Source organism: Drosophila teissieri, chromosome X, assembly GCF_016746235.2.
Source record: "Drosophila teissieri strain GT53w chromosome X, Prin_Dtei_1.1, whole genome shotgun sequence".
Lineage (NCBI taxonomy): Eukaryota > Metazoa > Arthropoda > Insecta > Diptera > Drosophilidae > Drosophila > Drosophila teissieri.
In genome coordinates this window covers 6,057,928-6,074,359 of record NC_053034.1, presented here as the reverse complement: position 1 = coordinate 6,074,359, position 16,432 = coordinate 6,057,928, and the positions used below count along the sequence as shown (strand labels likewise).

The following is a 16,432-nucleotide window of genomic DNA, read 5'->3' as shown; positions in this document are numbered from 1 at the left end:
TCAAATAATGTTCACTAGAGAGAGATAACTTCGCACAGAGCTGAGATCACACGCACCGAAACAGAAACTTTCAGAGGATTTCGCACACCAAAGGCTGTTCTTTTTTTTTTGTTCTCGTATAGTTTGCAACACATTTGAAAAAAAATAGTAACAAAAAATGAGATTACACGTTGATTCGAACTACAACTGGGTGCCGACTTCTGGGAGAATCGAGTCGAGAGGAAAGGATGTTTGTTAACACTATTGAGTTGAGCTGGAGCCAAAGTCGCGCCAACGTAACGCACACGCAAACGCTTCACGTTGAACTGAACTGCAAATCCAAAAGCCTCGCAAGCGTTCGTTGAGCAGGCGTAGCGGAATGTTGCCGAGCTGCGACGACAATGTTGCCCGTGTTGCCAAGCATCTCGATGCAACAACTGGCAACTTGGAAGATGGGCAGCGAATGTTTCGTAAGATTCATGGTTAATGTGATAATATTTAGCGGAAGAAGCTGCATTCAAGTACATTTATCAATAGTGCACTAAGCGCAAAAATAACGTACAATAAAATGTGTTTATTATTTTATAAGCAATCAGAAACGTTACTAAGCGCACCCCATAATTTATATTTCATACAGCTGCCTAATTAAGTATGCTTACAATTTTCGAGTAAGTACCTAGTTCAGTGGGGCTTAGATACAAGATTGGCAACATTGATGCGGCCTTAAATGTTGATGGGCAAACAGCGAATACGAGTACAGAAGCCGAAGGCCGAAGATGACGACACCGGGCACACACACGTGTAAAACCCGAACAGAGCGAAACCCGAGCACTTGCAAGGCAGCCAACCAGGTGAAAGCAACATGTTGCCGAAGGTTCGCCTTCTGCTAGCCGCAACATGTTGCTGCCGTTGGGGAATTATCGAAAATGCTGCGCTTGCGCCAAAGATTTAAATTAAGTCTTATTTTATACATACGAAGCCAATTATCACACATTTGGCTCAACACGTTTTAATTACATTTATTTCTGGCACTCTACGTTGTCCATAGAAGCATTCAAGCAGTGCCAAAGAAAGCAACATCGGCGCGCCAAGCTTTTCACTTTTCCTTCGCAACACAGTCAACGTTTATACGAATGCCTTGAACACGAACCAAATGTTTCGTTGGCTAATTCACTGCCATATAACTGATTAAAATAAGTTGGCGCATGGAACCTCTTCAATTCAACGCCGTAAAAGCGGAAGTAGCAGGTTTTTGAAAATGGCAGTAGAAATGGCGTAAAAGTTATTGCAAACAGCAGACGTGTAAACGCAACCAAGGGCACACTCTCAAGCAAAGCTCATCAGACATGCACAACTCCCCGAGGGGCGGAGGCGGGAGCGTGGCAGGGGAGTGGCATTGTTTGCTGTTATGCTTTTTTATGATTTCAGCAGATTTTCCGCAGTTCTTTGATTCGCTGGGTAGTTGCAAACTACAGTGGCCCTGGCTCCTTAGATATTCATGTGTGAGGCTTAGAAAGGTGGCTACTTTCAAACTTTCAAAGAAAACATATGTACCTATTTTACTGATTATTTGCAGTGTACGAAGGACAGTTTGTTAGTAAGCGTTGCCTTTTTTGTAAACCGCCTCAAGTTGCAATAAGCGCAAATATTTATTTGTAGGGTATCTCTGGGTTCGCTGTCCAGTTTGCTGTACTTTGCATTCTATATTTTTATCTGCCCCCTTTGTTTTGCTGTTTACTGTTGGCTATTTGCTGGTTTGTGTACTTGTTTCTTGGCTTAATTTTCGCCCTTTTTGGCGCTCGGCGAGAAAAGAAAAGCGTTGGCTGGCAAATTCAATTTGCATATGTGTGGCCGGCCACCTAGATGTTGCCCACTTTCCTTGTCCATTTGTCCATTTGAGCATTGTGCATTGTTTTGCACTGATTTTTGTATTTTCTGCTGCTCGTGTGCTACTCGTGTGTGTGGTTGCCGGGTGCTGGGTGAGCACATTGAAATCTGCAGCCATTTAACACAGTTCAGGCAACTGAAGCCGCTAATTGACTCGCGCGCAAAAACAAAAAACAAGAAAAAAAAAGACGAGCGGGAAAAGTGCAAGTTGTCTTTGCCAAATTTAATCAACAAAAAAGCCAATGCAGCCGCAAAAGCGCACAAAAAATATGTGCTTCATAAATTCAACTTTGAATACCAAATTACAAAATTTGTGGGGAGGCGGGGAAAGGAGAGGAGAGGGGAGGAAAGGAGAGGGCGTAGGGCGGTAATTACATTTCCCAACTACATATCTATGTACCATATGTACGTTGCACAATCATAAAAGCGAAGGCACACCAAAAACACAATTCAAGCTTCAAGCTTCAAGTGCAAGCTGTGCACAGCAGCTTCCATTGACGCACTTTCGAAACCATCCGAAAAATCCACGAAAGTTTCAGATTTCAGAACAGCGACAACGAGTGTAATAGTGTAATGGCAAACAAAAACTGAAAAAATCACTCAAATGCGGCAAGTGTAGAAATACGTATGTTCTGTACATATGTTTATGCATTGAAATCCACGAATATTGCCTTCATTAACCCAAATGGCAAAGGCAAATGAAGCCCAATTCAAGGTCTCTTGGCTGATAACCAAGAACTGAGCCCAGTAAAATGAACAGCAGTGGGAATCAAATAATTATCATATGTGTGTGTCCTATTAGTAATTATTAAATGCGTTTTGATAAATTGCTCAATGGCCGAAAAGAACTTCAAAGAAGTTCAGAAGCTGAACGCCATCTAAAAACTATCCCAACTAATTCCAGCGTATCCCATTTACCACCCATTTTCCACCCATTTTCCAGCTGCAGCCCCTTGCCGCTTTTCACTTCAGATGCCCCGAAGTGGAGTGTTGAAAATTCATTAAATTTCCAAGGACACAACTTTTTTTTGGCGCTCTTTCGGGTGCGTGTGTGCCATTTGGTGTTTGTTGTTTGTGTTTGGTTTTTGGTGTTTGGTATTTGGTTTTTGGTGGGTGGCGACCTCCGACATTGCATTTAATCTCGTTGACAGCACTTAACACGCCCCCAAAAGTAGTAAAAGCGAGCTGGGAATCTGCGAGCTGGATGTAAGGAGTCAGGACGAAGGACGAAGGACTCCGGGATTCGGGACTTTGGGGGTGGTTCTCGCTGCTCTCGCTGTTCTTGCACTGCAAGAGGATTATTTAAGTTTATAATACGCTTAGGGGTAATTTTAATCTGTTGCAAATTGTTTTTGCTGTTAGCTGTCGACACCACAGCAGTGCAGCAGTGCTCTCCCACCCACAAAAATGAAAATATAAAGACAAACAAAAAAAAACACTCTCTACGGACACACACTGCCTGTCAGACCTCAAATCACCATCTATATAACATATTTTTTCTCCCGACTTTTGTGGCATATTTCATGGATATTGTAATCTGGTTTTTTGGCTTGCTACAATTGCGCTTCGTGCTGGGTGGTTGGTGGGTGGCTGGTGGGAGGTGCGTTGTGGGTGGTGCGTGGTGGCTTGGTGGGCAAAGTTGGTTTGTAATTTCACTTTTTGGTAGAACGCTTGTTTCGCCTTTTTGTCTCCGCTGCTATTTACATTTATGTTATGTTTTTTTGTTGGTTCTCGCTTCCCTTCGCACTGCAATGTGCACAGCATGAGGTTGTTTTTGGGGGGCCACAAGAAGCGGAATGGAGCTGGTAAGCTGATACAAAGTGTTCAGGGTCAACATTTCAAGTGGCAGCGAGGTTTCTAGAAGTGCGAAACTCTCGCGCACATAAAATGTTTGACTTATCGCTGAGATGACTAAAATGCATAACTCAGAAAAGGTCAATTGAATTCGAGCAATCGTTTTCCGCTCACACTAAATGGTCACAATTTAGTGCAACTGTTTTGGCCCAAATGCCTTTGCATTAACCGGATTGGGATTGGGGCGCGTATTCGATTACGTGCCCAAAAAGACGCCGCCTAATGGGGACCAATAAATTCCGATGCATTGGAAATCCATTAGAGAAGCAAATATTTAACCCAATTGACTGCCCGCGAAAAGGAACTTTATTCAAGTTGAAAGAACACAGCAATGAGCAAAAGCCCATAAATAAAATACAAAAGATATTACAAAGAACCAAATGAACTGGCCGGCATGAGTGGCACTCGGTGGAAATATTCGTTTATCGGACCAATTAATATGCGGAATTTATTTGGCCATTACAGAGAGCATAGTTCTGGCTGCGAACTACTCAACGATCGCCGAACGCAGATATTAGGGCAATGAGATCACCCGGCGTAGGCGAACTGAACATGCGAACTGAGCAGAGATCCCAGCCAATCACACTTTGGTTATCCTTACCAAAGAAAACTGTATTATATCTGTATTATATCTGAGCTAAATTAACCGCTTTCAACGCGAACCCAAAGTTAAGGTACAAAAATAAAATCACATACGAAAATAATCGAACAAAATGATGCAAAACAATCAATAGAACTTACCATTGGTTTCCGGAACTGGGGGTTCAGGTTCTGGTTCAGGTTCTGGTTCAGGCTCTGGTTCAGGCTCTGGTTCAGGCTCTGGTTCAGGCTCTGGTTCGGGCTCTGGTTCAGGCTCTGGTTCGGGCTCTGGTTCAGGCTGTGGTTCAGGCTGTGGCTCAGGTCTTTGTTCAGGTTTAGGTTCATAAGTACAGCCAGCCTCGTCGGTCTGATCCTCACAATCGATAGTTCCATCGCAGCGTTTCTGGAGGTCCAGACACTTATCGTCGCACTTGAACTGATCTTCAGTGCAAACTGGGAGTGAGGCGCGTCAAATTAAAATGAGATACGAAATAAAATCAAAATTGAATCAAAACCATATATAAAAAGCCAAATCAAATGTAAATGAACGATCACTAAGTACTAGAGTGAAAATTCTCATACTTTCCAATAGTTTAGATGGGATATAGAGCTGCAAAGCATTAATGACTTGAATTTATATTCTACAGATAACCAGGTAGCCATCCATATTCCCAAACCAAGATTCACAAATATATTTAGAAGAATGGTCGACTGTTTTGCAGCTCTATGGAAGATGTGAAGAGTTAGCAGAAATATTAGACTATTTGATGAGCCCCCTTTGGATTAGTTTTTAGTATGGATTTTAGTATGTGGGGTATTCGACAATGCCAAACGATCGATGATGAGTTGAAGATCTCTCGATGTAATCTATTAGTAAGCTATCTCGCGACATTTACCATTGCAGTACTCTTCGTCCTCGCCGTGGGGACATTGGGTCACACCATCGCATCGCATTTCATCGCAAATTTTCTTTCCGGATTGGTAACAATTGAAGGTGGAGTCTCCGCGACAGCCGGAGACATCGCTACCAGAGCCCTCAACTTCATCCTTGCCAAATGTACCATCGATTGGCACTTCCTCGAAATCTATGAGGTCACAAAGTGGATTAGCAATGGGCGCATTGAAGTTCTGGGTAGTTTCCCAAAGACATAAATACAGGATACAGGATTTCAGACAGAGATCACAGAAATGGAAGTAGAGTGGAGCGGGTGGCATGAAGCGGCACAACTTTTGATGATGAGGGACGTTCACGGAGGTCAAGAGGTCACAAGGTCACACATACACATACAGGTCACCATCCAAAGCACAATTACATATAGAGGTCCACTCCGGATATCATTTTAATTCTTATATTAGCTAGATTATTTCAATTTTCGCACTTTTGCTCAAAATTTATACTCGCAGATGAGAGCCGAAATATAGAAGAAACTATTTTAAATCTTAAATCAATGGAAAATGTAGTTCCTCAGGCGTGTATACTAATTCCAGAATCTACTGAGCAAAACAAAACCAGAGCAGACCCACACTCGTGTTAGCAATATTAGATCTATTTCCGCGCTGCGAGGATCGCCGGGTTAATCACACATGGGGCAATCTCGTAGTTTTCGGTTTATCGATTTATCGGTTTATCGGTATCCGTCGGTGGATGGACAAACCTCGGATATTGAAGTGTGCTTTTGTCGCAGAAACTCGATTTGCTGCATCGGGCACATTGAAGAATTCGGAACGCGTTTCGGCCGTGGGCTGATCCAGGTTTGATCCAGGTTGAACTGATTCTTGTGTCCCTTCTGGTTTGCACGTTGGTTGATTTGCAAGGGGGTTCGGGTAGAGAAAGAGTTTGGGTATCGTGATTTGGATTAAGGGAGAGCAAGCCGGGGATGCAAACCGGTAGAACAATCATGCTAGTAGTCATGTAGAGCTATAGAGCACAGATAATTCTTGTGGGTTTCACCAGTTTGCATCCGCTGCTCGGGAATTTGGAAGGTAATGTTGCTACAAACTGCGTCTTACACCAAAGCTACGTAGAAAGTCGCAGAAAAGTATGGCAATGGATACATGGGAACTTACCACTGGCTTCTGCGAAGGAAAATATGCCACCGGTTTCGGCACTCAAGTGTTCGATCCGATTGTAGCCATTCAGTTGCTTCTGCAACTTGCTTCCGAAGTCGGTGATAGAATTGGGCAGCTCTACTCTGAGTTGTACGCGAATTTTGAAGTTATCTTTGGTGGGTCTGGAAGTCAAGTGATTTGATCAGAATCAGCAAATTAACGACGAGCTTCTATGAAATGCGTGTGTGGGACTCACTCAATGCGCTCCAGGGTGGTGCGAATTTCCTGCTCCTCGTCATCGTTGCCTTCGTAGTTGCTTTGGAAGAAGCTGTGCAAATCATCGTCCAGAAGTTTTTGCAGATGCTGGAACTGATCGCTTTCCCGATCTCTGTATTCGTTGGTATAGGGTTCGTTAACGACGAAGTTGGTAGTATCTAATTGGGAGAGGATAAACACAGTTTTCATTATTAGGTTACAACTCTACAAGCATTACCACAAAGTAAAATTTAATGCATGTTATGTTACTTTATCATATAGATTAAGCTTACAGGGAACGGTATCCTCCTCCCCGCGATAACCGGATGCCTCGTTCTCGTCGTAAAGGTCCGATGCCCGCTTGCGAGGATCGGTGGCGCGGTTGAAGACAACGTGATTGGCCCGTTTGGCCAGGCGCTGTTTCTCCAGCTGGCGCTCCATTCGCTGTTGCTTCATGTGGTTCTGATTCTCCTTTTGTTTGCGGCGCAACTCTTTTTGCCGGTTAATCGCCTCGCGATTCCTTTGCGACCGCTCACGTTTTCGTTGTTGTTCCCGCTCCTGATCGTCATTATCGTCGTTGCCAAACAAACGTTTTATGGAACGGCGAACACGGTGGACACTCTGGCTGAACCAGTTGCCAGTGGGCAAGTCCTTCTCCTCGGACTTGTCCTCCAAGGGCTTCAGTGTCTCATCAAAGTCGTCCAGAGAGGCGTCGTCATCGTCATCAATGTCATCACTCGCGGCCTGCCACTCGGAATCGTTGATGCCCTGAAGCGACACATCATCTGCCAGCATAAAGTCTTGGTCATCGCCAAGTTGTGCAATTTGCTGAAAGAATACCATTGCAACATATTAGTAAAGCCTTCAGTTAAATAATTAACGAAAATCGTAATGAAATAGGCTTAAAAAGGCGAGAAAGTAACTGGATAAACCACAAATCCAATTACATAAATCTAATCATGTAGATGTTATCAACCAGCACAAGCTTCTTTTTGAATGCGAAACCCTGCAGTTATTTCTAATCTAGGCTGCATGGTTTCCCCATTTTCCCCACTTCCGTTTTGGAGCAGCTTTTCTTGATTATTTTCCAGATATTGCAAAGGAACTTTACCGCCGGGTTGTTGTCCATGCTACGAAATGCCAGTGACTGTTAAAGTTTGAGAGGGATTGTGTCTCGGCTACGGTTTCACCACACTTACAGAACGTAACAGCACTGTTAGCGCTAACATTCATGTGGGCTTGGCAAATGTTATTTTATCTCTTTTATCAATTATTTTATCTAAATTGAAAACCTTTTGGGCTTAAAAACATCAAAACGTTTGTTTTCAGCGCTTAGATCCCAGCAAACGCATGAAGCTTAAGACTTTGAGCTCATCGGTGAGCTTTCCATTACTTTCTTCACAGTTAAAACCCTTTAAAAGGCAACGCAGTGCCTGCCCCCTGTTTTCGCCCACTTCCGATCTATTTCGATCTACTTTTTAATTGGGCATTGATTTCAAGTGTCAATTCCTCTTCATTTCTGTTCGGTAATCGGTGCTGGCTCTATTTTCGTGCTGCCTCCACCCAGAATCTTGTGTTTAACTCCCCCCACCCATTTTTGTGTTAAGTGGAAGTGTCAGGAAAAACGCGTGCTACGTCATATTTTTTGTTGCCTTCGCTGATAAAAAGCACTTGCCCCGCATGTTCAACATGTGCCACACACACACACAAAATACTGCCCCGCCCCTATTGCTTGGCCACCGCCCCATTTTGAGGGCACCACGCCCCTGATCACCGCCCAAAAGATCACAAAGGAAAGATCATATCTGGCCCCCCCAGGACAAGTTTAGTTGGCGACTGACTCGGTAGTTATTTTTCGCAGTGTGATAAATGGAATGTGGGCCAAATGTGCATGGCCCGAGCACCTTCTATCCTCTTATCGAAATACTTCGATAAACTAAAAAGATAATGGAAAGACACAGGAATGGCAGATAGCATTTATAGGTGGGAAAAAAGGCGGAAAAAGTGGAAAAGTGGAAAGTGGTGGAAACATACATATGAAAGGGGGTACTTTCATTTGAACTTGTCAGCACGCAGTACCGGGAAATCGTTAAAGATAACTCAATTATTCATATTAAGCATCGCTTGATAGTACTAACATAGAAGTAGTTCACGTGATTTCAATATTTCGTTCAAACCTTGAACCTCAGTTCATTGAAAATGTACATTTTGATTTGATTTCATCACGAAAAGCTCACCAAAATAAATCGAGCAGCAGATTTTTGAAAACGTACCCAGCGGCACTTGCTTAAAATCAAAGTTGAACCAACTCCAGTGACAAATCTCGCCGGATTGTTTGGGTTTCATTGTTGTTTTCAGTTTTAAGTGTTGTCTGCGCTGTGTCTGGTTTTCCGCTTTCGGGGTTCTGGAAGGCTGAGGGTGGAAACTGAGTTGTTTTGTGTTTTTTTTTTCGGCTGCCTTATGAAGCTGCATAGTCACGTGCCACGACTTTGGAGTTGGCCATGTTTCCGATGTTTCCCGGCAAGTTTGGTGCTTGCTTGGTGTGTGTTACACATAATAATGCTGCTGAAATCAGGTCTAAGCTATCGCCGTCGCGTTAAAGAGCGCCTCCAATCGATTCGCTGGCTCATAAATTAACTTGAATGATTAGCTTCGACTTTTAATTAGTTCCAATTTAAGCAATTTGATGGCCCTTTAAGTCCCAACCAGATTCCGATCCCGATCACGATCCCTTTCCTGTTCCCGATCCGCAGCGGATTCCTGCCCCATTCTGTGGGATGAGGTGGCATCTGCTGCTCGTTTATGGCCCCTATTTCAGGCCGCATGCTTGACACAGATTCCTGGCGTTTATTGTGATTACTCGAGCTGTTCGCTAATGCAAAAACCAGCATGGCCTGATCAGCACAGTGGCTGCCAAACTGTGCCGCCCACCAACCTCCAAATGAAGTCAGAATGCAATATGCATTGATAATCTTTGTTAAATTGATTTAACAAAACTATTGCATTGCTTGCTATCCCATTTTAAGATATCAACTTTAATTGTCTCGGACCTGAATGTAGTTACAAATGCATCTAGACACCACTGTAAATGCCACATGCAATCCCAAAAATGAGTGTCGAAATGAATTATTACGCATACGCAACGTGCGAACGGCGAAAATAAATAAATACGCTGGCGTGGAAACAATGAGAAATGTTATTTATGTGCCCGCCCAATTAGATGACAACGCAGTGTCCTTGAACCCATTTTTGCGAAATGTATCTGCATCTGCATTTGTATCTGCATTTGCATCTGCATCTGCAACTGCATCTGTATCTGTATCTATATCTGCATCTAGATTTATGCAAGTGCAAAGTGGGGGAAATAAGAGGGCGGAGGAGGAAACTAAGCAGACTGAATGCCTGGCCACTGTCAATTGTCTCAACTTGTTGCTCGCGAGTGTGTTTGTGGGCGGGCAGCCACCAAGTGGGTCACTTTTGGGGCGGAAGGTCGCGATTTGCACCACCCACAACCCACAACACACAACACACAACCGGCAGACAGCAGACAGCAACCCACAACACACAACCCAACCCGCCATGAAATCGGCGTGCGTGCATTGAACCCCCAAATGGACAAGGCATTCTGAACCTTTTTTTTGTGATTTTTTTAGTTTTGCCTGCCGGGCCTCATTTCCTGCAAGACAAATTACACATCGGGACTAGGGCCACTCCCCCTTTTGGCCAGTCGTACAGTCATAAATTTGGCGCACATATGTGTGCTGGCAATTTATTTTCATCATGTTCAATGTTCAAAAATCGCAGCAGACAACCAGCCAATTCTCGTTAAATCGATCGCACACACATCGAGCAAATATTTCCCCCCTCCGCCTCCGGCGAAAGCCGAAAGAAAAAGTTATTGACTGACTGACTGAGTGACTAACTGACTGACTGCGCACATTTTGTGGCCAAAAGGCACGCCAGACGGTGGGCGGTTGTCCTGAGGGCGTGGCAGGCCGGAAAACTCTCAGCACGCCGTCCGCAATAGACCACGAAAATAGAAGAACAAACTGGAGGGATGCGATGCATCCTTTGTACTCCTTTTCAAACATGTGCAAATGGTTCTGCAAGTGTCAAGATCCTAGCTTATCCATTAGAAATCAATATATATTAAAGAAAAAAACATCATTTTAAAAGAACTGAAATCATTAGGTACCCAAAAATATTATTATTACATAGTACTACCAATAGTAGCCATAAGGCTGCCGCAAAGAGTATCACGATTTAGACAGACAAAACACATGTGTGCCAGAAGCCAACTTTGTGTTTTGGCCACAATTATCGCAGAAAAGCGAGGCGGAGTGGCAAGCGGGAAATCGAGAAAGAAAAAGGAAAAACAGGGGCAATGGTAATGGAACTGGAACTGGAGGAGGAGGAGCAGAAGGAAATTGGGGGTAGAAACATGTGAAAATTTGATTAAAAACTAGCGTCAAGGTAATTGCCCGGCGAACACAGCCAGACATTCGTCCTGCTCCTCCGCCCTCCAAGAAGTAACCAGTAAATTGCGCATACGCCGTGTGGTTGCGGCAAGTTGGAGGTGGAGATGGAGGTGGATGTGAATGTGGAGGTGGCAGTTGGAAAGTGCATCGAGTGACATCAAGCCAAAGAATGTAGGTATGTGGAGCAAGTGCAAAGCAATTGACGCCGTAATCCTCCGCCTAGAGAAGATTGCGCCGTCAATCATCATTCCAAGATTGCCAGCCAGAGATTCCGCTGGGAGCGCGACCTGGTTGCCCGGGACTTGGGGGCCCACATTTATATGCAGCAAAAAAGATTCCGATTCCGATCCCGAGTGCGGGAGGCTCGAGTCAGCGCTCAGCAGGAAATATTTAGCGCTGCGCTCTTGTGTCTCATGTGCTTAATTAAACTGTACGTTGCAGCAATTGCTTTGATTTAATTAGTTTTTCCCCATATCGTTCTCGTTCTCCGTGGGCGTCTATGGAACTCGGGCGATGGATGATCGCGATCATCATCCCCTTCTTCATCCCCATCCTCATCATCTCCATCACTCGCATTTTCGTGCACATCAAAGTCTAGAAAATGCAAGCCACAACTGCCTTTTGTTATAGTTCTTATTAATAGAAAAGTATAAATTTCTAATCAGTACAAACTGGGTTTTCTATTTTAGCTGGGTTTTCTTTTAACTAGGTTTTCCATTTTACGAATATGTTAACCTTTAGATGCGGATTTAGATGAGATATGCCAAAGTGAAACGAAGGGAAAGCTGCTTGCTCTATCTGCTAATTCTCCCATGAAAGCCTTTTTCATTTTGCTGACATAAACAAATAATTCAATTCAGCTGCCGCGTTGATTGCCACTAGGAACTGACCTGTTGTTTTTATTTCTATTGTTATTATCTACTCTGGGCGAAGATCTCGTACTGAACCCATGAACCACCTGCTCATCCAGAGATTCGTGTGGAATGCACTTACAACAATGGGGAGGAAATTACATTTCGCAAAACAATGGGTACGTGCGGGGGACATGGAAGTCGGGGAATTTATTCTGGGGTCGCTTGCTTTCGAATTGAAAGCATTTACGAGGTATTCAGGTGCGATTTTTCACCAGACTAACAGACTACCAGACTAGCGCTATACCAAGAAGGCCCATCATACCCATTGCAGGGTATCTACAACGGCACTCATCACAGCGACTGCACTGACACCTGTGCTTGAGCTTTGATTTGTGGCCCGAGGTGGCAAAAAGCGGGCTAAAGTTCAGCGCAGCTCGACAATGTTGTTGACGCTAATATTTATGTTTTGTTTTCCATTTTATTATGTTGCACAAACTCATTTAAATGTTGAAGCCACTCCAAGGTTGTCACGTCGCTTGGCCGAAACAGAAAGAAAAAAAAAACACAAAGTAAGGGAAGGGAAAAGAAAAGAAAAGAAAAGGAAAAACCAGCAGAAAAACAGCAGAGGAGTATAAAAAACATGGACGAGCACGCTTGGCGACTGTTGATCCTGGGCGCTTTGATGTCTCTGTGTGATTCCTCCCCGCTCCCCGCTCCCTGCTGCCTGCTGCCCGCTCCCCCCCTTCCCTTCGCTCCACCAGAAAGGGCCGAAAGACTCTGGGATGCCGCTCACGTTTTGGCAATTTCTCATAAAACAAACGACCATTAACGCCTTTAAGTTGTCGGCAGCATTTCGCCAGCTTCACCTCCCCCTCCCCCTCCCCCTCCCTCCGCGCCACTATCATGCCCCCTGATTCTTGATTTTTTCTCCAGATTTCTTCCTTTTTTGACATCAGGCTTGAGACTTGAGGCTTCTGCTTGGCCGGCTTGGTTGACTTGGTTCGTGCCTCATATTAAGTTGTCAGCCAGCTTGAGCCACTCCCCCCGCCCCCGCCAACGCCCACGCCCACGCCCACTGACGATATATATATCGCTCAGGAAGGAAGTGCACTTACTTTGTTGTTGCTGCTCCTAAGCCCCGTTTAATGGGCGAATTTTGTGCTTTCCTCAGGGCTGCATACACGCAGAGAAATGCTTTGGACTACTTTGCTGATTGCTACGTACTATATTTGATATTGTACCTACTGGTACTTACTAAAACACTTTTATGTTCCCGCTTATCTTTAATCTTACAGGACTAACTTGTAATGAGATGTACAATTATTTGCGGTGCTTGAAACGCACTCATTATTTCTCCCTGTTGATTGGTACGATTGCAGGGAAACTATCGATGCTGCAGCGCCTCTCAAGCACCAAACTACCCAAAAAAAAACCACCCAGCCACCCACATACCTCCCAACCACCCCCCGCCAACCGCTGACACAACAAAGCCAATTTGCGTGCGTAATTTGCGGCACTTAGAAGCTACGTGACAATGATGCGGACGCCTCGCCCCCTCGGATGTCCTCATCCTGGTGGATGTCCCTTCAGGTGCCTTTGGCTGTCATTTGTCTGCATTAGTTGGGCGCAGAAACAGCAACAAAAACCAGAACAAGAACAAGAACAAGAAGAGGGTGTGTAGCAGTCCATCAATTTGCATTAGTCGCCCACCTGAATTGGGAGTTTTCGCCGCCAATTGCGCGTAATTAATGTGTCTAATTAGGTTAGAAATTTGTTGGAAATGGTGTAATAAAGAAACAAGCAATATGCCAATTGCGATCATCAACAAATTGTTTACCAAGTTGGTGAAACATTTTCAAATGATTTTGAATAATACTCGTATATTGTTGCCTTGATTTTCTTGCAGCTCTCACGGACCAAAAGATTTCGTGTATTTTGTGCGCATTTTGATGGCTGTTACGCTTGTTGTTAACTTTTATGAGCCATGTTCGTGGTTCCTTACACTTTGTTCTTATTTTTTATTTCAATGTTTTTATGGCCCCCTTGTTTTGGCCATTCGCGCATATTTTGTAATAATCTGAAACTGAGTAACAAACCCCTTTCGAGTGCTGGGGTATCGCATTTTATGGTACCACGTGTGTTGGCTCTGCGGCACTCTTATCCATCACCATTATGGTGATCTACATCTACTCCGCTAAAGATCCCCCCCATTCTCTGTGTGTATCATGGAATCTATTTTATTTGACAGCCCAATGGGAATAGCTTATATGTATGTGCACATATACCACATCTTGTGTTTTCGATTTGCTTACATGTGTTCTTCATCTATTTCCAGCTGGCTTCCTTCGGTGACTCCGCACCGAAAAAATGCCCAAATAATTTGTCATATTAATTGGATGTTTGCTGAGTCGCCTTTTCCTCTTGATTGCCAGTTATTCATTCAAATAACATGGAATTGCTTTATTGCCGAAAAACTTCTTTTCCCCCCATTTTCCGCTTATCGTTTATAGTTTAAAGTCCCAATGACCTAAATTGTACGCATGTGTGTGTGAATTCTTTTGTTTAATACCCTTCTTCTTGCCTTTGTAGCTTTGTAGCTGATTATGAAAGGCAACCAAAGGCGAATTGTACATATCGTCCATATCGTCGTATTTTTACGAAAATGCGTGCGCATTCGGATTGAGGAAGTGAATTCGAATTTCAATGACTTGAACTTCTATAAAAAGCATTTACGCAATTTGTTCATTTGTTCTTCAGCTGTTTAGCTGCTTAGCTGTTCAGCTGTTCTTCAGCTGCTGCTGCTGCTGGTTGTTGTTGGACTGAATCAATTTGTTGTTGGACTGCTCGGTGCGTTTTCGCGTTTTATTACACACATTTTGGTTGCCTTATTTATAGGCGGCCGTTCGCTGATAACGCGCACTTGGCTACAGCGATATGCCGATTCCCCGATTCCACAAGTAGTAGTAGAAGGCCCACAACCTCTGATTACTGATTGCGATTTATTGAATGAATATTAATTAATGCCAATAAATTGGCTACGGCACTGGCGAAAAACCAATTGAAAAGAGTTTTACATTCCGGTAGCCCGTAAGAAATAGAAGTACATTTGAGCAGCCCTTAGTTGGCCGCAGTTTGTGGGACGTAGAACGTTTTTTCGCCAAGTGCAGCGGCTATATTTAGATATCTTTAGCAGGTTAATGAGACCTAAGCCAAGAAAAGCCGCCCTGCTTAACCCTTTTTGGCCACCGCTCGAGCTTCTGTGCATCACGGCGCTTTCCGGCTGAAACCCGAGCTCAATTAGAAGCGGCAAGTTCAGAGACTATCTGCCATACCCATCACCATCTCCATACCCATCTCCACTCTCATCCCATTGGCAACCCGCTTGCCAGCCCGAATTTGCCGGGGTAAATACTCTGGCTTCCACCTGCCGTTGTTGGTTGGAGTGCTTCTGCTACAATTTCATTTGACCGACAACAAAAACATCGGGACAGACAGTGCAGAGAGTATCAGTTAAAGTTTTGTGTCGGCAGAAACATTTCTGTGGCCACGTGTGTATTCAGTTTTAATTTATCTAAACTTTTGCAAGTTTTAACTGACTGCCGTCTCCGCCAACCGCCAGCCACCATCCATCAGCCACCAGCCATTCAACCCCACAACCGCAATTTGCAATCTGACCTTTTAACCCCTTGGCACACGGACCTCGCCGGAGAACCGGAGAAGCGGGAAAACCAGACGAGGCGACCTTGTAACCACAGCAACAGCACGGATCACTAAAAACGGGGAATCCCCGCAAAAAGGATGCCGCAGTTCGCAATTGCAAGAGATTGCAGCACACTATCATCAGTCAATTCGATGGCCTTTAAATGTCACTAAACGTTGGATTACGGTGATTATGCCGATAGTAAACATTTATTTCGGAAATTTTGCAGTTGCTTGCGAGAGTTGGGAAGCGAAAACCCGCCGAATGCAACAGGTGTTTAAGGCAGCATCCTACAGTACGAAAAAAAGAGGTCAGCGAAATCATAGGAAAATATATGTGGTTATAGGTGATGTAAGCTAACTAAAAAGATTCCCTAGATAACTGAAATGCTGACGAATATAGTAAATACTATTATGGGGCAATGGAGTTTCTGTTGTTAATTCTTAGACTTGAATATTACTCAGCCATTGCATTCAGTGAATATATGTAACCTTAACTATATCGTTTGTCCAGTTGCCGAAGATAAGAATGTGAATATATGAATGACAACCCAACTAACATTTATTATTCATCACGAAGACAGCCCAAGGAGCTGTCCATTATTCTCGGTAGCTTATCTCCACCAAAGGTGACTGCACGACTGCCACCATGGCTCATTTCACGATAACCACACAATGTACAACAGCGATTTGCGAGATTGATTTATGCAAACTCCAGGCAACCGATTCGCGAATCTGTGTCATTGGCATCCTTGTATATCATCTATAGCGTAGTGTATCCAAATACAAGCCAGATTA

The 16,432-nt window shown here is 44.0% G+C and overlaps 1 protein-coding gene across 19 annotated transcripts in view; it reads right to left on the bottom strand.

Annotated features, from left to right (window-relative positions):
• Nucleotides 1-16,432, bottom strand: part of LOC122623255 (basement membrane-specific heparan sulfate proteoglycan core protein) — a 76,205-nt gene that overhangs the window by 47,015 nt on the left and 12,758 nt on the right. For 17 of the 19 annotated variants that reach the window (XM_043802282.1, XM_043802284.1, XM_043802300.1 and 14 more), the window contains exons 3-7: nt 6,897-7,431; nt 6,605-6,782; nt 6,367-6,530; nt 5,196-5,384; nt 4,462-4,752 (exon numbers count right to left, since the gene is read on the bottom strand). In XM_043802282.1, coding sequence (XP_043658217.1) covers nt 4,462-4,752; nt 5,196-5,384; nt 6,367-6,530; nt 6,605-6,782; nt 6,897-7,431 — 1,357 coding nt within the window. Of the gene's footprint in view, nt 1-167; nt 300-4,461; nt 4,753-5,195; nt 5,385-6,366; nt 6,531-6,604; nt 6,783-6,896; nt 7,432-16,432 lie in introns of those variants that run through there. The other 2 variants (XM_043802296.1, XM_043802298.1) reach the window with 1 other exon arrangement.